Source organism: Trachypithecus francoisi, unplaced genomic scaffold, assembly GCF_009764315.1.
Source record: "Trachypithecus francoisi isolate TF-2019V2 unplaced genomic scaffold, Tfra_2.0 Lachesis_group11, whole genome shotgun sequence".
Classification (NCBI taxonomy): Eukaryota; Metazoa; Chordata; class Mammalia; order Primates; family Cercopithecidae; genus Trachypithecus; species Trachypithecus francoisi.
Window position 1 is genome coordinate 33462219 of NW_022681456.1, and position 23685 is coordinate 33485903.

Consider the following 23685-nt stretch of genomic DNA (forward strand, 5'->3'; position numbering starts at 1 on the left):
ACTTAATGTCCTTGCCCCCAATTGTAATCCTGACTGTGGGCTCCTTGGGGGCGCTTGAGCCCACTCCCCTTCAGTCCAATAGCCCTTCAGCCAGATTGAACAAAGCTCCCTCATCTTTATCTGAGGTCTTTTGTTCTGAATCACCTTGCTTTTCCTTCAGTTGGGGACACTTACCTTTCCAATGTCCCATTTCCTTACAATAGGCGCATTGGTTACGTTGCAAGCATGGGCGACTAGACTGGGTATTCTTGGAACACCTCTTTCTCTCTCCTTTTGGGGGAATTCCCCTAATGGCCTTGGCCAGTAAGCCAGCATTTTGCCTAGGCGTTCGCCTTCCTTAGGGCCTTCTCTGTGGCTTGTTGCATCTCTATTCACAAACACTTGATTGGCTATTTCCAGTAACTGTGAGGTATTCATACCCGCAAACCCAGCCTGTTACTGCAGTTTTTTCCTGATGGCTTCCGTGCTTTGACTAACTAAGGCCATGTTAATCATGCGCTGATTTTCAGGGCTATCTGGATCAAAAGGAGTGTACATACGGTCAGCCTCACACAGTCTTTCATAGAATTGCGCTGGAGCCCAGCAACACACTTCAAGTTTTTCTTGGTTCTTCTTTCTGTGAACTTTGGGAATGAAACCCAGTTGAGTGTTTTTTTCTTCTATGCCTGTGGGAGGGGAGGAGAACAGATATCCTGTCTACACAAAGACTGCATTCTGCAAAATGTGACCACATCATGGTTCTAATCCTTTTTTCGTATCTCTCAAAAGATCCCTCATATCTTTATATCTCCTAAAGACTGCAACTATGGAGTGGATGAATTATATTCCAGTATATAGGACTTCAGTGGTCATGGCACTATGTTTGTAAATTCTGTGCCTTTTGCTAACTGGAAGGCAGCAAAATATCAACCAATATCTCATATAATCTTTTTAAATATACAAGAAACTATGGTGAGTAATGAAATTAGTAAACCTAAGCCATTATTGATAACATGGTTGTCAAATACAACATAATTATTAAAGTATTTCTGAAATAAAAGAGGAAATAATAACAATATAGCATTAAAATTCTACCTTGTTTATAAAAAATCCTTGGGTTAAAAGTGGGAAAAGATGCAAGTTATACTTTGTTAAAGATGGATATAATTACAATATAATTATTGACATCAGTAAGAAATGTAGGTTTAATGTATTTGCAAAAAGTAAAGGACTATTAGAAATAAAATGTTAAGGAAAATAACTACAAAGGAATAAAGAAATGAAGAATGCTTGATCAAGAAAACAGAAAAGAGAGAAGAGGAGGGAAAATAATAGGAAAGGAGAATAAAAACATTGCATAAAATTTACCAGCAGGAATGATAACACACGTTAGTGAATTAAAAGACAAAGCTGCTCAGATTATAAAACAAAAAAGCAAACTGTAGCTATAGGCCATTATCAAGAGATAAAGCCAAGATAAAATGACAAATAGAAGGAAAATAAGTGGATAGGCAAAACTCTAATAGTTAAGTTAAACAAAAGGAGAGCAGAGGTAGTAATATTAACAACAAAATATAATTGAAGGTGAAGAGCAATATATGGAACAAAGTCAATTAAAAAAAAATAAAACATTTAATTCATAAAGGTGATGTGCCATTCTTTTCCTTAACTGAAAAGCATAAATAGACCAATATTGTTCTGAAATTGAAGCAGTAATAAATAGCCACCAACCAAAACCCAGGACCAGACAGTTTCACATCTGAATTCTACCAGAGATACAAAGAAGAGCTGGTACTATTCCTATTGAAACTATTCCAAAAAATTGAAAAGGAGGGACTCCTCCCTACCTCATTCTATGAGGCCAGCGTCATCCTGATACCAAAACCTGGGGGAGATACAACAAGAAAAGAAAACTTCAGGCCAGTATCCTTAATGAGCATCAATGCAAAAATTCTCAACAAATACTAGAAAACTGAATCCAGCAGCACATCAAAAAGCTTATCCACCATGATCAAGTAAGCTTCATCCCTAGGATGCAAGGCTGGCTCAACATAAACAAATCAATAAGTGTAAGTCATTACATAATCAGAAGTAAAGAAAAAAAAAAACAACACATGATCATCTCAAAAGACATAGAAAAGGCCTTTGCTAAAATTCAACATCACTTCATGTTACAAACTCTTGGTAAACTAGGTATTGAAGGAACATACCTCAAAATAATAAGAGCCATATATGACAAACCCACAGCCAATATTATACTGAGTGAGCAAAAGCTGGAAGCATTCCCCTTGAAAACCAGCATGAGACAAAGATGCCCTCTCTCACCACTGCTATTTAACACAGTATTGGAAGTTCTGGCCAGGTCAATCAGGCAAAAGAAAGAAATAAAGGGTATTCAAATAGGAAGAGAGGAAGTCAAACTATCTTTGTTTGCAGATGACATGATCCTATATATAGAAAACCCCACATCTCAGCCCAAAAGCTTCTTAAGCTGATAAGCAACTTCAGCAAAGTCTCAGGATACAAAACCGTTGTTCAAAAACAGCTAGCATTCCTATACAGCAGTAAGAGGCAAGCCGAGAGCCAAATCAGGAATGAACTCCCATTCACAATTGCCACAAAAAGAATAAAATACCTAGGAATACAGCTAACAAGGGAAGTGAAGGACCTCTTTAAAGAGAACTACAAACCCCTGCTCAAAGAAACCAGAGATGACACAAACAAATGGAAAAATGTTTCATACTTATGGAAAGAATTAATACGAAAATGGCCATACTGCCCAAAGCAATTTATAAATTCAATGCCATTCCTATTAAGCTACCATTGACATTCTTCATAGAATTAGAAAAAAACTATTTTAAACTTCATATGGAACCAAGAAAGAGCCCAAATAGCAAGAAGAATCCTAAGCAAAAAGAACAAAGCTGGAGGCATCATGCTACCTGACATCAAACTGTACTACAAGACTATAGTAACCAAAACAGCATGGTACTGGTACCAAAACAGACACATAGACCAATGGAACAGAGTAGAGAACCCAGAAATAACATCACACACCTACAACCATCTGGTCTTTGACAAACTTGAAAAAAGCAATGGGGAAAGGATTCCCTATTTAATAAATGGTGCTGGGAGAACTGGCTAGCTATCTGCAGAAAATTGAAACTGAACCCCTTCCTTACACTTTATACAAAAATCAACTCAAGATGTATTAAAGACTTAAAATATAGAGCCCAAAACTATAAAAACCCTGGAAGAAAGCCTAGGCAATATCATTCAGGACATAGGCATGGACAAAGATTTCATGATGAAAATGCCAAAAGCAACAGCAACAAAAGCAAAAATTGACAAATAGGATCTAATTAAAGAGCTTCTGCACAGCAAAAGAAACTATCATCAGAGTGAACAGACAACTTACAAAATGGGAGAAAATTCTTGCAGTCTACCCTCTGACAAATACCTAATATCCAGCATCTGAAAGGAACTTGAAACAAATTTACAAGAAAATAACAACCCCATTAAGAAGTGGGCAAAGGACATGAACAGACACTGTTCAAAATAAGACATACATGTGACCAAGAAACTTAAAAAAAGCTCAACATCACCTATCATTAGAGAAATGCAAATCTAAACCACAATGAGATACCATCTCACACCAGTAAGAATGACTATTATTAAAAAGTAAAAAAACAACAAATGCAAGATTGTGGAGAAACAGGAATGCTTTTACACTGCTGGTGGGGGTATAAATTAGTTCAACCATTGTGGAAGACAGTGTGGCAATTTCTCAAAGACCTAGAGACAGAAATACCATTCAACCCAGCAATCCTATTACTGGGTATATACCTAAAGGAATGTACATTATTCTGTTATAAAGATACATGCACGTATATGTTCATTGCAGCACCATTTACAATAGCAAAGATGTGGAATCAACCAAAATGCCCATTAATGATAGACTAGATAAAGAAAATGTGGTACATATACACTATGGAATACTATGCAGCCATAAAAAGGAAAGAGATCTTGTCCTTTGCAGGGACATGGATGGAGCTGGAAGCCATTATCCTCATCAAAGTAATGCAGGAACAGAAAATCAAACACCACATGTTCTCACTTATAAGTGGGAGCCAACTGATGAGAACACATGGACACATGGAGGGAACAACACACGCTGGGACCTGTTGGAGGGTTGGGGGTGAGAGGAGGGAGAGCATGAAGAAGAATAGCTAATGGATGCTGGGCTTAATAGCTAGGTGATGGGATGATCTGTGCAGCTAGCCCCACCTAGGATAACCAAGGAAAGAAAAATAATACAGAACGTTAGGAATTACAATGGTGATAGGACTGTAAATATAGAAGATAACAACAGATTTAGAAATATATGTGATTTCTAGTCAATAACTTAGAAAACCTAAATGGAAATAACTTACTTCCTGGAAAAATATAAATGACAGAATTGATGTAAGAACAAATTTCCCTGTGTAACAAGCCTGCACATTATGTATATGTACCCTTGAACCTAAAAGTTGGAAAAAAAAAAGCCTTAATACAAACAAAACAAAAGAAACTACAGCAACAAAACACATGAAGCAAACTTAGAAATACAAAGAAAATTTGGTAATAATTCAATCACAGTGATGTACTATGTATGGTAACATTTCCAAAAATTTGCAAATGAAGTAGACAAACTAAATAGTTATTGATGGTTTGAATTATGCAATTAATAAGCTTGAAAAATACACATCTCTCCCTAAAACACAATGTACTTTTCAATGCCCACACATTAAAGAAAATTATTCAATGATGCTTGTTAAAGCAAGGTAAGGAAGACATTATTCAGGACTATCACCGTAGGTGTAGGGACCACTGCAATGGAATTTTGCAGTGGGGGAGAGAGATTGGGGTCAGTGTCAAATACAGCATGGGCAAGTGGAAATTCATAGCCAGGGAACAGGGCAGGGATCAGTGGATGGAAAATTACCAAGAGGAATCATGGGTGAGAGGGTTTCTGGCTAAACCAGCTTCGAAGGATTCTAGCTGAAGACAGGCCATGGTGACCAGGTATCACCTGAGGGATGGTAGAGGATGAGGAATCTGATAAGATCTCAGGGGTGGAGGTTCTTGCTAAACTGACTTAGCAGAGCTCTTGCTATTTTACAAGGAAGTACACAGATGGACCTAGGAGAAGGTTTAGGAGGCCAGCTAAAATTTGGTTAATCAAAGAACGTTTGTCACATGTAATGTAAGAAAAACTGTACAGTAGTTTTCAAAGAAAATCTAAAGAAATTATTAGAAGTTGAAGAACTATTCTGTGACTATAATGTGGTAACACAAGAAATAGAGCAAGAGGTATAGTCATTCTAAGTATTGATAAATTTAAAAAAGAACACTAATTTTCTTAGTAAAAAGGACATAAAAACTGAATTACAGGCTGTGTATATAATAATTGAAATGAAAATACAGCTTGTCAAAACCTAAGTGATGTGGGCAAAACCTCCGTAGAAATGTCATAGCCTGTAATGCTTTTACTTTTGAATAAGACAGAATAAAATTAAATGAGTTAAGCATTCAACTCAAATGTGAAATAGGTAACTGAATTCTTATAGTTAAGAGCAGAGAGTAGTTAATTAAAAAGGAAATAAACAATGAATAAATAACATATCCAATAGACGTTTGATGAAAATAAAGCTAACTAAATCTCTGAATATGCTGATAAAATAGCCCCACCCTAGGCTAACCAAGGAGAGAAAAATAATACAGAACATTGGGAATTACGATGGTGACAGAACTGTAAATATAGACAATAACAACAGATTTAAAAATATGTATGATTTCTAGTCAATAAATTAGAAAGCCTAAGTGGAAATAACTTATTTCCTAGAAAAATGTAAATGACAGAATTAATGTAAGAAAAAGTCAACTATATTAATAAGTCAGTAATCATAGAAGACACTGGAAATGTATTACGGATTTACTCCACAAAAGTGCCAATCCTAGATGATTTTCCATTTGCTATTTCAAATATTCAATTAACATAATCAATTTCTATGTTGGTTGAATTATTCTGGAAACTAGAAAAAAAGGCCCCAAACTCTTCAGTTTATGTAACCCTGCTATGAAAACCAAAATAAAAAAGACAAGAAAACCAGAGACAATTTACATGTGAATGTGAATGCAAAATCCTGTTACAAAGAGCAAATCAAATTCAGGATTATATTTTAAAAAATACACTATAAGTAGATAAATTTACTTCCAGTAGTGTAGAGGTGGTTCTTATCCGACATTAAATATGTTAATGTATTAAAAGGGAAAAGCTGTATGACCATCATGAAAGATATCCTAAATAAATTTAACAAACCACAAGAGCCATTCTAGATAAAATCTTTTCCTACAGAAAGGATGATTATTATGTGTCAGGCATTGTGCTAGCACTTTACATCTAATTTAATCTTCACAGTAACCCTGTGAGCTACCTATTACTGGTATATTCATTTTATAGGTGAGAGAACTGAGGCACAGAGTAGTTAGGTAATTTTCCCAAGGTTGTGTAGTTAGGGAAGGGATCAGCATTTTAGTTTAGGCAGTTTGAATCCTGAGTCTGTGCTTTTACCCATTATGCTATTCCACTTTTTTGTTCTCTACTGAGGGAATAAAAGTTTCCTTAATATGCTGAAAAGGTATCCATGAGAATCCAATAGCAAACATCATACTAAATGGTAATGCCTTACGGGGCATGCCATTAAATTCATCAACAAGACAAAGATTATCCTCTTGTTATTTTAGTGGTTCTAGCCAATGCAGCTTGGGTAAGAAGAAAAAATGGAGTGAATATTATAAAGGAAGAGATACATGATTATTATACCTAAAAATTGTAGAGAACCTCTTCTGCAAACTTATGCAAATTAATAAATGGCAATTTCAACTTTCTAGTTGCTCGTGACAGAGATCTTGCAGTCCTTCCTGTTTCTTTTCTTTGCACATCACAATTTGTCAGCAAATCCTGTTTCCTTTACCTTTAAATGCATAATCCAAGCGTTTTTCCCCCTACATGGTGCTACCCCTTTGCTCTAAGCCATCATCATCTTTTCCTGCATTACTATAGTAGTCTCCTAACTGATCTCCTTTCTTCTACCCTTTCCTCTTCAGACTATTCTTAACAGAGCAGCAGAATACAAGTCAGATCATGTCATTTCTCTGTTCAAAACTCTCCAATGGCTTTCCCTATCCTTCAAGGCCAAAGTCAGAATGGCCACAAGGCTCTGTGTGATCCAGCCACACATCTCTGACCCACTTTTCTGTGCTCTCTTCCTTGCTCACACTGTTCTAGCCACACTGCTGTCCTGGCTGTTCCTCAGCATTAAGCCCATTTCTTCCTGAAATGTTCTTCTTCCAAAGTTGCCATATTATCCCATAGGCTTCCTCAACTATATTGCATAAAACAGCATTCTGTTCCTCTTGCCTTTCTTGATACCACTTCTTGCTTCATATATTTATATATTCATTTGTTTGTTGTTTGTCTAACTAAATCAGAATGTAAAGACCATGAGGGCAGGAATTTTTGTCTTTTTTCTGTACAACCTTCTTCAACTGCTGTGTTGTCAGTGACTAGAGCAATGAGAACAGTGCCTGTGCATAGTGGATACTCAATAGCTATTTTTTGGGTGACTGAATGAGTTTGAAAAACACAGTGTCGAAGCTAGCAGCAGTAATGAAAAGACATGAAAAATAAGACCTCATCTGGAATAGTAATAAAGAACGAAATTACTTAGGAATTAAAATAACAAGGCAGTAGATAATGATTAAGGGCATGCTGTGGTTTGAATCCCTGCTTTACCTGGTAGGGGCCATGTGACCTGAACCAAGGTACCTCACTACTCTATACCTTAGTTATTTAATCTGTAAAGTGTAGTAATTGTAGTACTCATTCAATAGGGTTGCTGTGAGGATTTATTGAGTAAATATTTAGAAAACATTTAGAATAATATCTGGCACATAGTGTTCACTATGTAAGTATGCTAAAGAAAATAATTTAAAAATATTTTTAAGAGTTCTATAAAGAAAGTATAAAAAGGTTAGACCAATTAAATAACATTTAATAAGTACCTTCTGTGGATTGGGTAGTATATTTAATATTTACATTTTTTATTTAATTTTCTCACAATACCGTGAGGTTATTATTGTTATTATCCTTGGGTTTTACCTATGGGGAAACTCAGGCCTAACGAAGTGAAGTACGTTGCCTAAGACTATTACCAAAGCTGTAGAGATGGAAATCAGATTCAGCTGGAAAAGTACAGAATTGCAAAGATCTCATTTCCTCCTCTTTTTTCTGTAAGTTTAATGCAATTACAGCCAAAACTTTTTTAAAAATTTGATAATTTGACTATACTTATTTTTTTTTATTTTAAAGATGAGGTATTGCTGTGTTGCCCAGGCTGGACTGAAACTCCTAGACTCAAGTGATCCTCCTACCTCAGCTCCCTGAGGAACTGGGACTATAGGCACATGCTACTGTGCCTGGTCTGACTATACCATCTATTATAAAGATGAATAAACCCAAGAAAAAAACAGTTTAGAGTATATGTATCAGAAGAGACCTATTTTTAGCTATTAAAATATACTATAAAGCTATAGAAATTAAATAATGTAATATTAGTCTTTTGGAGAAGATAGATGAATATAACAAAACAGTCAAAATACAGGTTAAAATACAGGTACAGAAAAATACTATATGAGAAAGGAAGCATTTCACTGGGGTAATTAGATGGTAATTAATTATTTTAAAGTGGTATTGAATTAGTTTATTCCGTTGGGAATACCTCATATCATATACCCATAAAAGAGAGAAATTAAAGATTTGAATGTAAAAAAAAGAAATAGAAAGAAATATTAGAGAATATTGTTACCATCTTGGAATAAGGAAGACCTTTGTTTCAGTGGTACCAGGGCTAGAAACAATAAATTTAAAGAAGGACAGAATTGATTTAGTAAACATTTATGGCCAGGTGAAGGACACTGTAAGTTCAGCTGCAAGATGAAGTAAGAGAAATATTTGCAACATTAGAAAGGGTTAATATCTATAAATATAAAATAGCTTCTTCAAATCAGTAAGAATGATGAAAATAAATAAAAATAATGAAAAACTCAGTACAAAAACTGGGCAAAGAATATAAACAAGCTACTAATAGAAGAAATACAATTGGTTATGAAACATAAAAGGTCTAGGAATGCTTATACACCATTGGTGGGAATGTAAATTAGTATAACCTCTATGGAAAACTTCATGGAAATATCTCAGTAATTACCATTTAATCTAGGAATCCCACTACTGGATATCTATCCAAAGGAAAATAAATCACTGTAGCAGAAAGATACTTGCACTTATGTATTTATTGCATAAAAGATACTTGCACTTATATGTTTATTGCACTATTTACAATAGCAAAGATATGGAGTGTATCTAAGTGTCCATCAACAGATGATTGGATGAAGAAAATGTGATATGCATATATACAATGGAATACTATACGGCTATAAAAGAGAATGAAATAATGTCTTTGGCAACACGGATGGAGCTGGAGGCCATTATCTTAAGTGAAACAACTTAGAAAGTCAGATACCACATGTTCTCACTTATAAATGGGAGCTAAATAATATGTACACATGGACATAGAGTATGGAATAATAGATGTTGGAAACTAGGAAAGGTGGGAGGGTCGGAGTTGCCAGGTGAGGGATTAAAAGTTACTTAATAGGTACAATGTAATTATTTGGGTGATGGTTACACTAAAAGTCCAGAATTCACCACTATACAATGTATCCCTGTAACAAAACTGCACTTGGACCCCTTACATTTATACAAATAAAAATGTCTCCACTTTATTATAATCAAAGGTAAATAAAAACAATGAGACTGAAGTATAATGTAGTGTGGTTAATGTCACTGGCTCTGGAATCAGGCAGCCTGGTTCCAAATCTTGCTTGCAATGTGAACTAGCTGTGTGATCTTGGGTAAATTACTTTTCTGTTCTTCAGTTCTTCATTTAAAAATCCAGGGGTTATAAAAGCCCCAGTCTCACATGGTTGTTATGAAGATCAACTTAGGTAATCAATACAAAGCATTCTGCATAATTTCTGGAATGTAGCAAGTCCCTGGTCAATGTTTCGTTCATGCTCTCTTGCTCATGCTACCTTAGATTCCCAAGTATTTGGAAAGGTTGGAGCGTCTCATATTTTGGGGTTATTAATTACAATAAGCACACCTGTATTAGTTTGCCATTGCTGCTGTAGCAAATTACCACAAATGCAGTGGCTTAGAACAACACAGATCTGTTATCCTACAGTCCTGGAGGTCTGTGGTTCTCACTGGGCTAAAATCAAGTTGTGGGCAGGGCTGCATTCTCTCCTGAAGGCTCTAGGAAAGTGGTTTTCTTGCCTTTTCCAGCTACTAGAGACTGCTTACATTTCTAGGTTCATGACCCTCTTCCATCTTATAGTTTTCCATAGAGGTTATACTAATTTACATTCCCACCAGTGGTTCATAAGCATTCCTAGACCTTTTATGTTTCATAACCAATTGCATTTATTCTATGAGTAGCTTGTTTATATTCTTTGCCCAGTTTTTGTACTGAGTTTTTCATTATTTTTATTTATTTTCATAAATAAAGAGCCAACAATGGCCAATTGAGTCTTTTTGGCTGTGCCATCTTTTTGATTCTGACTCTTCCATTTCCCTCTTCTCCACTTGTGATTACATGGGGCCCACCTGGATAATCCAGGCTAAAGCCAGCTGACTAGCAGTGTAAGTCTATCTGCAACCTTAATTCTCCCTTGCTGTGTAACGCAAAATATGCACAGGTTCCAGGGATTAGGATGTATACATCTTTGGGGTACCATTATTTTTTCCTACCATAGTACCCTTGAATTATTGTTACCTACGAAGAGAATGTGAGGATAGGAAAAACAGTTGCCACCAAAATCAGTGTTTGTGTAACAATGAGAGATTAATCTGCCTTGTCTGTTGGTTTATTTTCCAGGAATTATATCCATGCAGAGAAGAGAAGATATGGGCTGGGAGGAATGTTTTACACTTTTAGCACAAGTGATGAAGTTAAAACTAGGTTAAAATAGATGCTCTAGTTTTCCTTTCATGTCTCTTGACTCTGTGTTTATGACTCTGCATGGTTACAAATTCTTTTCCTATTCTAAAATTCTATCTTGTGGCACATACTGTATATATTGAAGAGAGGTCATAGTTGTATTATATGTGTGATTATAACTCAAGGAGTTATTTTTGCCCACAGTCATTCAATTCCCATTTGCTAGTAAAAATACATGTATTGAGAGTTGCATCAAGTAATTCAAGGTACAAATTATTCATTAGAAAATGTTTAGTCAGTACGATTTTGACTATGATGCTCCTGATGTGCTGACTTTTGTAAAATTGTGCATTACAGTCTAGGATATGACTGTATACTAGATCTAGTATTTGTTTTTGCTCTAAAGGCAACATATCTTTTAGAAATTGTTTGTGACTCAAATAGACATATATTTACTACAAAGCCAATATTTGCAATTATTTTTAGAAAGCTTTTGTGTGTGTGCATGTGTGTGTGTGTGTGTGTGTGTCTGTATGTGTTTCCATGGAACTTTATTTACAAAAACAAACAGTGGACTGGATGTGGCTCATGGTCTAGAGTCTGCTGATTCTTGTCATAATTCTTCACAGAAGGCCAGTTCATAGTTGTCCTCTGCATTTTTAAGCTTTATAGTGTATATCTATCTTACTTAGGTGATTTTGCACATTTCAGTAAATATTCAACAAACTCATATGGGATAGTATGTGGAGTTCCAGTGTGACAATACTTTTTATTATTTATTTTTTTTAAGCTTTTATTAATATTTTAAGTTCTGGGGTACATGTGCAGAATGTGCAGGTTTTTTTACATAGGTAAACGTGTGCCATGGTGGTTTGTAGCAGAGATCAACCCATCTCCTAGGTATTAGGCCCAGCATCCATTAGCTACTCTTTCTCATACTAGAAAGCTTTTTTATATTATTAGAGTTAATTTTCTTTTTTTCCCCCTTGGAATAATTATATAGAAATGCCCTGTGCTGTGCAATACAGTAGCCACTGTCCACGTCAGGATACTAAGCATTTGAAATGTGGCTAGTCCTAATTGTGTTGTGCTGTAAGTGTGAAATAAACACCAATATTGAAAACAGTACAAAAAAGAATGTGAAACATCTCAATAATTTTTATATTGATTATATGTTGAAATAATGTTCTTGATATATTAGGTTGAGTAAAATATATTCAAACTAATTTCACATCTTTTTAATGTGGCTACTAGAAAATTTAAATTCACATATGTGGCTCACATTATGTATTTTTTCTTTCCAGTTTTTGAGACTGGGTCTTGCTCTATTGCCCAGACTGGAGTGCAGTGGCACAGTTTCAGCTTACTGCAACCTCCACCTCCTGGGCTCAAGCAATCCTCCCACCTCAGTTTCCCGAATAGCTGGGACTACAGATGCATGCCACCATACCTGGCTAATTTTTTTTTTTTTTTTTGTAGCGATGTGGTTCCACCATGTTGCCCAGGCTGGTCTCAAACTCCTGGGCTCAAGTGATCCACCTGTCTTGGCCTCCCAAAGTGCTGGGATTACAAGTGTGAGCCATCAGGTCCTGTCCTCACATGTTTCTATAGGACAGTGCTGATATAGACCCATTTGACCCATATGGGACACTTGTAGCCCATGACAATAAAATTGTGCCATCACTAAACTGATGAGAACTACACTTGTAGTAATCAGTAGCATATGTATATATGTCCAGTTCATCTAAAAATGGTAGTAAACTATTAAGACACAGATTGAGAAGAAGGTTTATTTTGCATTGCTTGAAATGATATGATCTGTCAGAAGACCATTCCTACATACTCTGACCCTGCCTGAGGCATTAGATGCACATTTTGTATGAATTTCCATATCTGATGCCTTGGAGTGATCTCATGTGTCAAGGGTCAGATAGGAATCAATAAAAACTGAAACAGTTTTATGTTATTTCTGACAGATTTTCCCCATAGACTGATAGAGGGTATAATAATGATCAATTTGTGGAATAGTTGTGCTTCAAATCTTATTTGCTATATATATGGATATTGGCCCAAGAAACTCAGGCTTATGGTTTATTTAAGAATGATCTTATTTAATATGTGAAACCTTAGATAATAGAATATTCTCACTAATGAATGTCCTGGTTATTTGAAAGTTTGGTAGAAAACTATTTTGTTTATATTTATTCTAAAATATACTAATCTGATTTGTTACATTAGTGCAAATAATATAACAAAGGAAATTAAATTTTTGGTCATTGGCAATCTCATATTGTCTGAGAACATTCATTTTTGGCAATAATTCTCACATACAGAATTTGAGATATTGACAAGCAGGCATAGGAAACGGGATTTGGGTGTGTATTAGACTAAGACCAAGGATCTAAAAATTGCTGTTTTTGGAATAAATATGTAATAAGCATTTTACACTTTTTCAAGACATTTCTTAAATGTATCTAGAAACTCTTGCATTTTATGAAACAAGCTTAAGTTAATCAAGGTTTTAATCTAGGCCCTCTTTTTAAATTTAAAGATTTTGCCTAAGTAAAGAGGGCAAGGCAATATAAAAGTTGGGATGGAGCTGAACATTAACTCAAAGCTGGAGCTTTTAAAAATCAAGGTTTCTTTTTTAAATTAAGTTTTTAGTTGGAGGGTTTGGGTCTGGCTTATTTATAGTGTTTCAAATGTGTTGGTGGATGTTCTATAGATATGTGGGTATGTGCCTAGAGGCTCTGTCAATAGGTGCAGTTGAATATATTTAGATATATGCTAACTTTCTATTCTAAACCTCCTTGTTTAAAAAGGATGTATCCATATCCATTTTGCTAGGAGAAGGTGACTTTCAATGGGGTTTTTAAAAATGCTTCTATTATAATTAATTTTTGTATAATGGGGAACTGAGTTGGTATAGGTAATTGAAATCTATAGGCCCTGAATCTTATTTTAGTTATAAATATCTTCTCTTACAAAATATTTATAAGGTCTAATAACATGCAGAAATTTAAAAAATGTATGAGAGTTAATTTGCAGTATTTTCCCATTTCTTTTCCATTTTTTTTGCCTGAGGTATTCCAAGCAACCTAGTGTTTTAATCAGTTTTAACTGAAACTTGGCTCCTGCCAAAAGATACCACTGCCCTTGCAGCTTTTTCTAGTGGAGATATCTCATCATTGATGCATTTCGTTCATGGCTGAAACCTCAGCCATTCTCTTGCTCTTATTCTATTCATATGGATACCATCTCCCACAGGTTTTATTTTAGACATATCAATTTGAATTTTCTCACCCTCTCTCTATCTACCACTATATCTCCATTTGTTCAAATTTCTTTGTTTCTCCCCTGGTCTGTAAAACAGATAGTTAACCTGACTCTCTCACTCTGTTTACTTTCCACCTGTTACAAGAGCTCTTATTCTAAAACACTGACTGATCATGTGAGGAACATACTTATCTTTCTGAAAGCCATTTAGTTCCAAGTTGCTGCAGAATACAATCCAAGTTTTTCAACATATTATGAGGTTCTTCATAATCTGGAGCAAACCTATCTTTCTTCCCTTGTAGTTTATTGTCTTTTCTTTTCCTTAAAGAAATCCATGATAATTTCAACATTCAGACAATTCAGAGAATGAATAATGTATTTTTGCATGTATTTTTCTATGTTATTGCAAATATTTCTCATCTATACAATGGAAATAATAATAGTATCTTTCTTATAGTCGTGTGGCTATAAATGAGCTAATGCACGTAAAGCATTTGGAATGCTCCAGACACACACAATATTCTGCAGTTTACTTTTTTCACTTTATATGTTTCGGCTGACTTTCAAAGTTAATGCATTCAGATCAGAGTTATTTATTTTAATAGTCGCATAACATTTCATAGTGTGAGTGAATCCTAATTAATTTTTCCTTTTTTGCTCCATTCTCAGCTATTGGACTAAATAATTTTTAATTTTTTTGCTGGGCATTTTAGATGGAGTCTCACTCTACCACCCAGGCTGGGGTAGAGTGGCCCAATTTCAGCTCACTGCAACCTCTGCCTCCTGGGTTCAAGCGATTCTCATGCCTCAGCCTCCTGAGTAGCTGGGATTACAGGCACACACCACCATGCCTGGCTAATTTTTGTATTTTGAGTAGAGATAGGGTTTCGCCATGTTGGCCAGGCTGGTTTCGAACTCCTGACCTCAAATAATCCACCTGCCCCGGTCTCCCAAAGTGCTGGGATTACAAGCGTCCACTGCTACCCCTGGCTAATTTTTGGTATTTTTAGTAGAGACAGAGTTTCACCATGTTGGATAGGCTGGTCTCAATCTCCTCACCTCAGGTGATCTGCCTGCCTCAGCCACCCAAAGTGCTGAGATTACAGGCGTGAGCCACCATGCCAGACCCTTTCTCTTTTATACTATTAAAATTCTATAGTGGATATTTTTGTGTCTGTAGTCTTCATATGAATATTTTTATTTCATAGATATCGATCCTGAAAAGTAGAGTCATTGGGTCTAGGAGTATTCATATTTGAAATTTTATTATATATTGCCATGTTACTTTCCAAGGATGTTGTAGCAGTTTACACTTCAATGAATATTCTGTGAGGGTGACTATTTCTTCACATATTTGCCTCCATTGTTTTTTATCAATGATTTCTTCAAAAATCTGTGCTCATCTGATGGTAGAAAAGTAGGCAGCCACTGTTTTATTTTGCTCTTTGCTAGCCACAGTGAGATTAATTATATTTTCAAATATTTATTAGCCAGTCACATTTCCTTTTCTGTGAATTGCCTATTAATATCCCATTTTTCCATTTTGTTGTGAGATTTTTATTTTATGCATAATATCCGTTTATCTGTCACATATATTGAGCCATTGTATAAAACTAAGAAGAACTGCATCCTCTCTAGGAGCCCTGGCTCTTCTGTTGGTAGACGTTCTCAACCCAGGGAGGTTGACATAAGCTAAAAAAACAAAAAACAAAAAACAAACAAAAAAAAACCCTGATCAGTAGGAGCTCAAGCCATATGCTCTTGGGGCCGTATAAGACACTAATGCTGTGGGTCTCGTATAAGAGGGCTAGAGAGAAAGATGAGTACCAAGCTTTGGAGGCAGGCAGTGTGAGAAATCTAGCTAAGTGGCATTATATATCAAAATCCATAATTTTTACTTTTTACTACTCTCTGTGATAAATATTTTTATAGCTAAGTATTTGTACAAACTATTAATTACTTTCTTAAAATAATTCCTCTTAAGGAGAATTTCTAGGTAACAAGTTTGCACACTATGAAAGTTTTTAAGTAAGTATTGTCAAATTGCCTTCCAGAAAAATTGTACCAATTTACATTTTCACCACCAGCTTATTATAAGCTCTGCATCCTAACCATTACTGAATATTATTGACTTTTTTCCAGTTTGATAAAGAAATATTTAATGGTATGGGTGTTTTTTGCTTTCTTTGATTGCTAATGAGGTGGACATTTTTCATATATGTATTCAACATTTTTATATTTCATTTAACAAATATTTACTGGGAACCTACAATATTCCAGTCACTATTTTAAGACCCAAAGATAGTGTGGTGGAGCTTTCATTCTAGTGGGGAGACAGACAGTTAGCATATAAATAAATAATACAATGCCAGATGGTGATAAGTCCCATAACTGAGAGGAAAGAGAATGACGATAGGGTGCTATTTTTGACTGAATAATTAGGGAGAGAGTTTCTGAAGAGGTGACATTTGAGCAGAATGATTGAGCCATATGATTGAGGAAAAAACTTTCTAGGCGGAGAGAATTTCAAATGCAACAGTCATAAGGTGCAAGCATACTTATATTTTTAAGGAGGCCTGTGTGGTTAAAACAGGGTGTGTGAGAAAAAGAGGGTAGGAATGAGGTTTGAGAAGTCAAGGACAAATCATGTGTATGAAATTTTGCTAAATGGTGTGGGGTAGGCAGTTGAAAATGTTTTTTCCTGGCCAGTAATTAAAACATACTTCCTGGGACTATTTACTGAATGATGTTTTCCGTTTTTTTTTTTTTTTTTTTGCTCCTTTCAGATGTCAACTTTATTCCTATATGTATGACTGGCTTGTTTCTAGGGCTTCTCTTATATTCATTGATCTCTCTATTCTGGTGCTAGACCAAAATTTTTGGTATTGTTTTATGATATGCTTTCATAATTGGTAGTATACAGATCCCATTATTACTTCTTGTTTCACAATTTCCTTTTCCTGTAAATTCTTCTAGATCAAATTTAGAACTTTTAGTTGAGTTTTCCCTAAAATACTCCATAGAGATTTTTGTTGGAGTTGTCTTAAACAGATGTATTAATTTAGGGAGTTAAAGATTTTTCTATTGTAACGTTTATTTTATAAGAACAAGAAGAAGATTGATAACAAACAATTATTAGGTGTTTTCTGTGCTGTAGGCACTATGGTCACTGCTTGTATTGTAATTTATCTGTATATATTTTTCTCTAATAGGTTGTCAGCTCTTTGGAGGAAGAGATGATATTTTATTCATTTTTTTGGTCGATTCTTGGACTTGTATTTTCTTGGTCGTAGTAAGAGCTTGGAGAGTGTAGGTTGATAACTGAAGGTTGCAGATTGAAGTAGAAGTAATAGGTATGAATAATTTCTCTTCATTCTAGGTTTCCTGAATAGTGAAGAGTTGTTAGTGTAACTAGAGTTGAAAGAGGAAAATAAATTAAGAGAATAGTCCTGGATGGGTGTTTTAGGAATTTGTTTAGTTGAAATGTAAAAGACCATATTGGACTCATTTCAGTTATTTCTTTGTCTTTTTGTTTGTTCGTTTGTTTTTTGAATTTTTGTCAAAGCTATCCAGGTACTTTTTTTTTTTTTTTTTTTTTTTTTGAGACAGAATCTTACTCTGTTGCCCAGGCTGGAGTGCACTGGCATGATCTCGCCTCACTGCAACCTCTGCGTCCCCGGCTCAAGCATTTCTCTTGCCTCAGCCTCCCGAGTAGCTGGGACTACAGGCATGCACCACCATGCTTGGCTAATTATTGTATTTTTAGTGGAAACAAGGCTTCACCATGTCGGCCAGGCTCATCTCAAACTCCTGACCTTAGGTGATCCACCGAGCTCGGTCTCCCAAAGTGTTGGGATTACAGGCGTGAGCCACCGTGACTGGCCCATGTATATTTTATTTTGTAAATTAATGTCCTAAAGTTCTGATAATTTTTAAAATGATGTCTTTCATTGTTTTCATTCTGCTGTTTTCTGTGTTTTGATATTAAGAACCTCTATTTTTCAATATTGGAACTGCTGAATGGGTGTCCTACTTTTCTTATGATTTCCCTTCTATTTGTCTGTATCTTTGCCTTTTTCTTTCTAAGTATCTGAGATACTTCATGAGCTTTATTTTTTACTTTTTATTTATTTTTGAGACAGAGTCTTGTTCTGTCACCCAGGCTGGAGTGCAGTGATGTGATCTTGACTCACTTCAACCTCTGCCACCCGGGTTCAGTCGATTGTCCTGCCTCACCCTCCCAAGTAGCTGGGACTGCAGGCATGCACCACCACACCTGGCTAATTTTTGTATTTTTGGTAGAGATGGAGTTTCACCATGTTGACCAGGCTTGTCTCGAACCCTGATCCCAGGTGATCTGCCCACCTCAGCCTTTCAAAGTGCTGGGATTACAGGCGTGAGCCACCGTGCCTGGCCTTATCAGCTTTATTTTTAATTCTTCTACTGATTTTATCTCTGATTTTCTTTTTTATTTCATTGTTCTTACATTCATTATCTTTTCTGATACTGAGATGGTATTAATGATAACTATTTTTGAAAGTTTCTTCTCCATGCATAGTCCAAATTTTCTCTAGGTTTCTTTTTTTCTGTAGTTTGTTCCTAATTTTTTGTTTTTGCTTCTTTAATAGTAAAGGCTTTCCTCAAGTGATTGGATGTCTTTGGTTATTTGTTCATATTTGAGAGTGGAGGTTTTCAAAAACTCATGGGAAGCTCTGAGTTCATAGTGTTAGGACTTGTTGGTTGTAAGCCTTTCAGTGGTGTGCTGGATTGGCTTGTGTCTGCTTGTGAAATGCAGTTGTTAGCATCTCTTCCTATCACTGAGTTAAGTTGAAGTATTTACATCACAGGAGTTGATGAAGGCTACAAATCAGGGGTCTAGTCCAGAGATCATGCATTTTATCTGTGCCCAAGGATGTCTCCCTTTCTGCTGGGGTGATTGAAGGGCAGCCACTCTGCTGTTCTGAGAATCAAAGGGCAGCCGCTCCGCTGTTCTGAGAATCTAATTGATTTAGATTTTCAACCAATGCTGTAGTATTTAATTCCTTTTTTTTCTGAGTATTTAATTCTTTTTATTTCCATTGTATGGATGTATCACAATTTATCTATTTACCAGCTAATGGACATTTGGGTTGTCTCTGTTTTAGGCTACTACCTATAGAGCTGTTATTAATATTAAATGTACAAATCTTTATATGGACATGTGCTTTCATTTCTCTTGACTAAATACCTAGAATGGAATGATTGGATTATATGGTATTTGTATGTTATTTGTGTGGTATGATTTGATGGTATAATATGTATGGTATTTGTATATAACTTTTTAAGAAACTGCCAAATTGTTTCACTAAGTGGTTGTACTATTTTACGTGCCTATTAGCAGTGTGTGTGTGAACTCTGGTTGATCTACATCCTTGTCAATATAGGTTTGTGACGTCTTTTTAAAGATAACAATTCTGATAGTTATATAGTAGTATCTCATTGTGATATTTTAGAAAATAAATTCTATTGTGTATATTTGTGGTGTACATATATTATGGGATACATACAGATAGAAAAAAAAGTTTACTACAGTGAAACAAATGAAAATATCCATCTCTCGCAGAGTTACCCTTTATTTTTTGTTTTTGTGGTAAGAACAGCTAAAATCTACTCATGTAGCTGAAATCCCTTATACAGTACAATTTTAGTACCTGTAGTCTTCACGTTGTACTTTAGAACTCTACGGTTGTTCATCCTACATATCTGCTACTTTGTATCCTCTGACATTTATTTCTCCCGTTCTACTCCCCCTACCAATCTTTTGTTCTCTATCTCTGTATATTTGATTTTTTTTCAGATTCCATATATTTTCAGGCAATATTTTTCTTTTTGTGTCTGGCTTATTTCACTTAGCATAATGTCTTCCAGGTCATAGAAAATGGTTAGATATAATTCTTTTTTAGGGCTGAATAATATTTTGTTGTATATATATATCCCTTGAATTTGGAATCTGGAAGTGTGATGCCTCCAATTTTTTTTTCTTTCTTTTTTCTGTTGGGGGCGGGGTGGTGGCAGGGTCTTGCTCTGTTGCCCAGGTTGGAGTGCAGTGGCATGATTGTGGTTCACTGCAGCCTCAGCCTCCCAGGCTGAAGCAGCCCTCCTGCCTCAGCCTCCTGAGTAGCTGGGACCACAAGTGTGCACCACCACAACTGACTAATTTTTTTAATTCTTTGTTTTTAGCAGACATGGAGTCTCACTATGTTGCCAAGGCTGGTCTCAAACTAGTGAGCTTAAGTGAGCCTGCCTCCTCAGCCTCCCAAAGTGCTGGGATTATAGGCATGAGCCACTGAGCCTGGCCTACAACTTTGTTTTTCTTTTTCAGAATTGTTTTGGCTATTCGGGGTCTTTTATGGTTTCATATGAATTTTAGAAGTTTTTTTCAATTTCTTAAAGAATGCCATTGGGGTTTTGATAGAGATTGCATTTAACCTGTATAAGTAAGTCAGATACTTAAAATTTAACGTCTGCAAACTAGGAGTCATTGTTTTCTCTGCATCCTGCATTGTCCTCCCTGCAGCAGATTTTGCTCTTTTTTTCATTTCACATCTTAGTTAATATTGTAATTTTTTCTAGTCATGTAAGCCTAAATAAAGTCTGAGTCATCTCTAGACTTCTGCTTCCAGTTTCCCACCTTCTTCCAGTTGATCCATGTGTTTTATTCTTCTTTTAATTAACTGTCAAATAAGCACATTCTATTCATTTTCATTGAGCCACCTTAGTTTAATGCTGCCACGCTCCCTTGTTTGGAATAGCCATTCATCTCTTTTCAGAGATGCCTGTGTGCTCTCTGGTACCTCGATTATCTTACTACTTTGTAATTATTAGTTTGTGTGTCTATCTTTTCCATTACACTATGTTCTTGTAAAGAAGGACCTTGAGTTATGATTTTGTGCTCCCAGTGCCTAGCTCAATATGTGACATACAATTGGTGTACAATAAATGTTTTGTGAATGTGTGAACTAGTTTATCATTAGATATTATCTTTGATAGTTTTGATATCACTGTGACCATCAGATAAAGCAATTTTTTTTGTTCCATTTTCGGAAAAGTGTCTTTCAGTGCCTTATTTTCCAAAAGTTAAAGAGAGTTTCCTTAATTGTAGTTATCAAAAAGAGACTCTTTTATAAAGTTACGTTAGCTCCAAAATATATTGCATAGTAAAATCAATGATGACTGCAAAATTGTTAGGATCTTTTCATGGTTTACAACAGTCCAAATCTTCCATTTTATTTTCAAGTATGAAATATTGATTACATTTTCTTGGGTGCAATAGAACAGCAAAAAGACTTTATATTCTTCCCACAATGCAAAAATATCTTATAACTTATATAAATCACTGCCACCTCAGAAGGAGTGTGTTAACAGGCATGAGGCAGGTCTCATAAATGTTTATTCATTGGAATGGAATATAGTAGCTGAATGTTAGTTGCCTCTAATATTTAAGTAATGATAGAAAGTAATAGGGAATTTTTGGATCCAGACTTCAATGCACGACCATGGACACACATTTGTTAATAATTTCTGAAGATATTAATAGTTGCATTCTCTATTAGTTTCCCTTTATCAAGTAAATGAAGTTGATGTTCTGAGGGGAATTCATGGAAAATGGCAATCATTTTCCACATGGCTAAAATTTTTATCTGCAACCTGCTGCTGGCTGTGGGGCTACCAGGCTTCTTTTTGTTTTTCAAGGCAAGATCCTGCTTCACTGTTAACTCTGCGCTTGTGCTTTATTTGCAGCATCTGGCGAGGCCCCAATGTGAACTGCACAGACAGTTCGGGTTACACTGCTTTACACCATGCAGCCTTAAATGGACATAAGTAAGTGCCACTTATTTTGACAGAATTGTGTGTATTTAGTTACATGTGATGGAGTTAATTATGTGTAACGATACCTTTCTCATGTTTCCATGAGTCCAATGGGCTTAGATGAATTTGGAAAGGGACCAGGTGACAATACTGACAAGTTAGACTTGGTAGAAATGTTGCTGAGTGTAATTGTGTGCAGAGTGTAAACTGAAAGAAATGCTCTAAAATACTCAACTATCACTCTGGGGGAATGGAAAAATTGACAGGACCATGCCAGTCATGTGTAGCTTTGGGGAGAGAATGGGATAAAACCACTTGATAACACCCCTCTACCTTTTTTGGTGTCTCCTTGTATTCACCCAACATGAGAGTTTACTAGGAGTGCAATCTTAGCAGACTCCCACTATTCTGAGCCTTAGTCACTTATATGAACCACTTCAAAATCCTTATTTAGCTAAAATGTTTTATCTTTGTCATTCACGATTATCTTTCTAGTTTTAGATTTCGCAACCCTAAATTTTTTTAATGTGTAAAACTATGTTTCAAATAATGTAATACTATACATTATGGAGAGTGAAAGAATGTGTAGTCATAACAACCTCTATTTCCAGTATTTTAGCTAGATATCCTAATGGTTTAGTGACAGAGTTAAAGTGTGATGAGTCCTCCAAATGATTCAGATGTTCTGTCCTCCCCTACAGAAGAAAAATGACCCTATTCCTCTATCTCCCCCTCATCTCTGTTTTCCCTTTGTGTGAATGACCAAGTTAGTTTTCCCAGATCTGTATCATTTCATGGTTTTTGTTTTGTTTTGTTTTGTTTTTTTGAGACAGAGTCTCACTCTGTTGCTCAGGCTGCAGTACAGTGTCATGATCTTGGCTCACTGCAACCTCTGCCTCCTGGCTTCAAGTGATTTTTCTGCCTCAGCCTCCTGAGTAGCTGGGATTATGGGTGCCCACCACCACACCTGGCCAATTTTTGTATTTCTAGTAGATACGGGGTTTTACCATGTTGGTCAGGCTGATCTAGAACTCCTGACCTCGTGATCCACCTGCCTTGGCCTCCCAAAGTGATGATTGTGAGCTACCGTGCTTGACTATCACTTTAGTTTTTAGATGTGGTAATTACTGCTTTAAAAAATACTAGTTACAATCTGCAGATTCCGTACTATTCCTATCAAATTACTAATGTCACTTTTCACAGAACTAGGAAGAAACTATTTAAAATTCATTTTGAATTAAAAAAGAGCTCAAATGCCAAAGCAATCCTAAGCAAAAAGAACAAAGCCAGAGACATCATGAAAGCAGATTTCAAACTATTCCATAAGGCTACAGTAACTAAAACAGCATGGTAGTGGGATGACAACAGACACATAGACTAACGAACAGGTTAGAGAACTCAGAAATAAAGCCGTATACCTATAGCCATCTGGTCTTCAACAAAATCGATAAAAAATAAGCAATGGAGAAAGGACTCCCTT

At 35.7% G+C, this 23685-nt stretch overlaps 1 protein-coding gene across 10 annotated transcripts in view; it reads left to right on the plus strand.

Annotated features, from left to right (window-relative positions):
- The window catches only part of ANKS1B (ankyrin repeat and sterile alpha motif domain containing 1B), a 1305582-nt gene that overhangs the window by 165512 nt on the left and 1116385 nt on the right, over positions 1-23685 (plus strand). For all 10 annotated transcript variants that reach the window (XR_004439654.1, XM_033220935.1, XM_033220933.1 and 7 more), the window contains exon 2: positions 22137-22217. Coding sequence is in view for 9 of the 10 variants with exons in the window: in XM_033220935.1 (XP_033076826.1) it covers positions 22137-22217 (81 nt within the window). In the remaining variant the exon portion in view is untranslated. The remainder of the gene's footprint in view (positions 1-22136; positions 22218-23685) is intronic.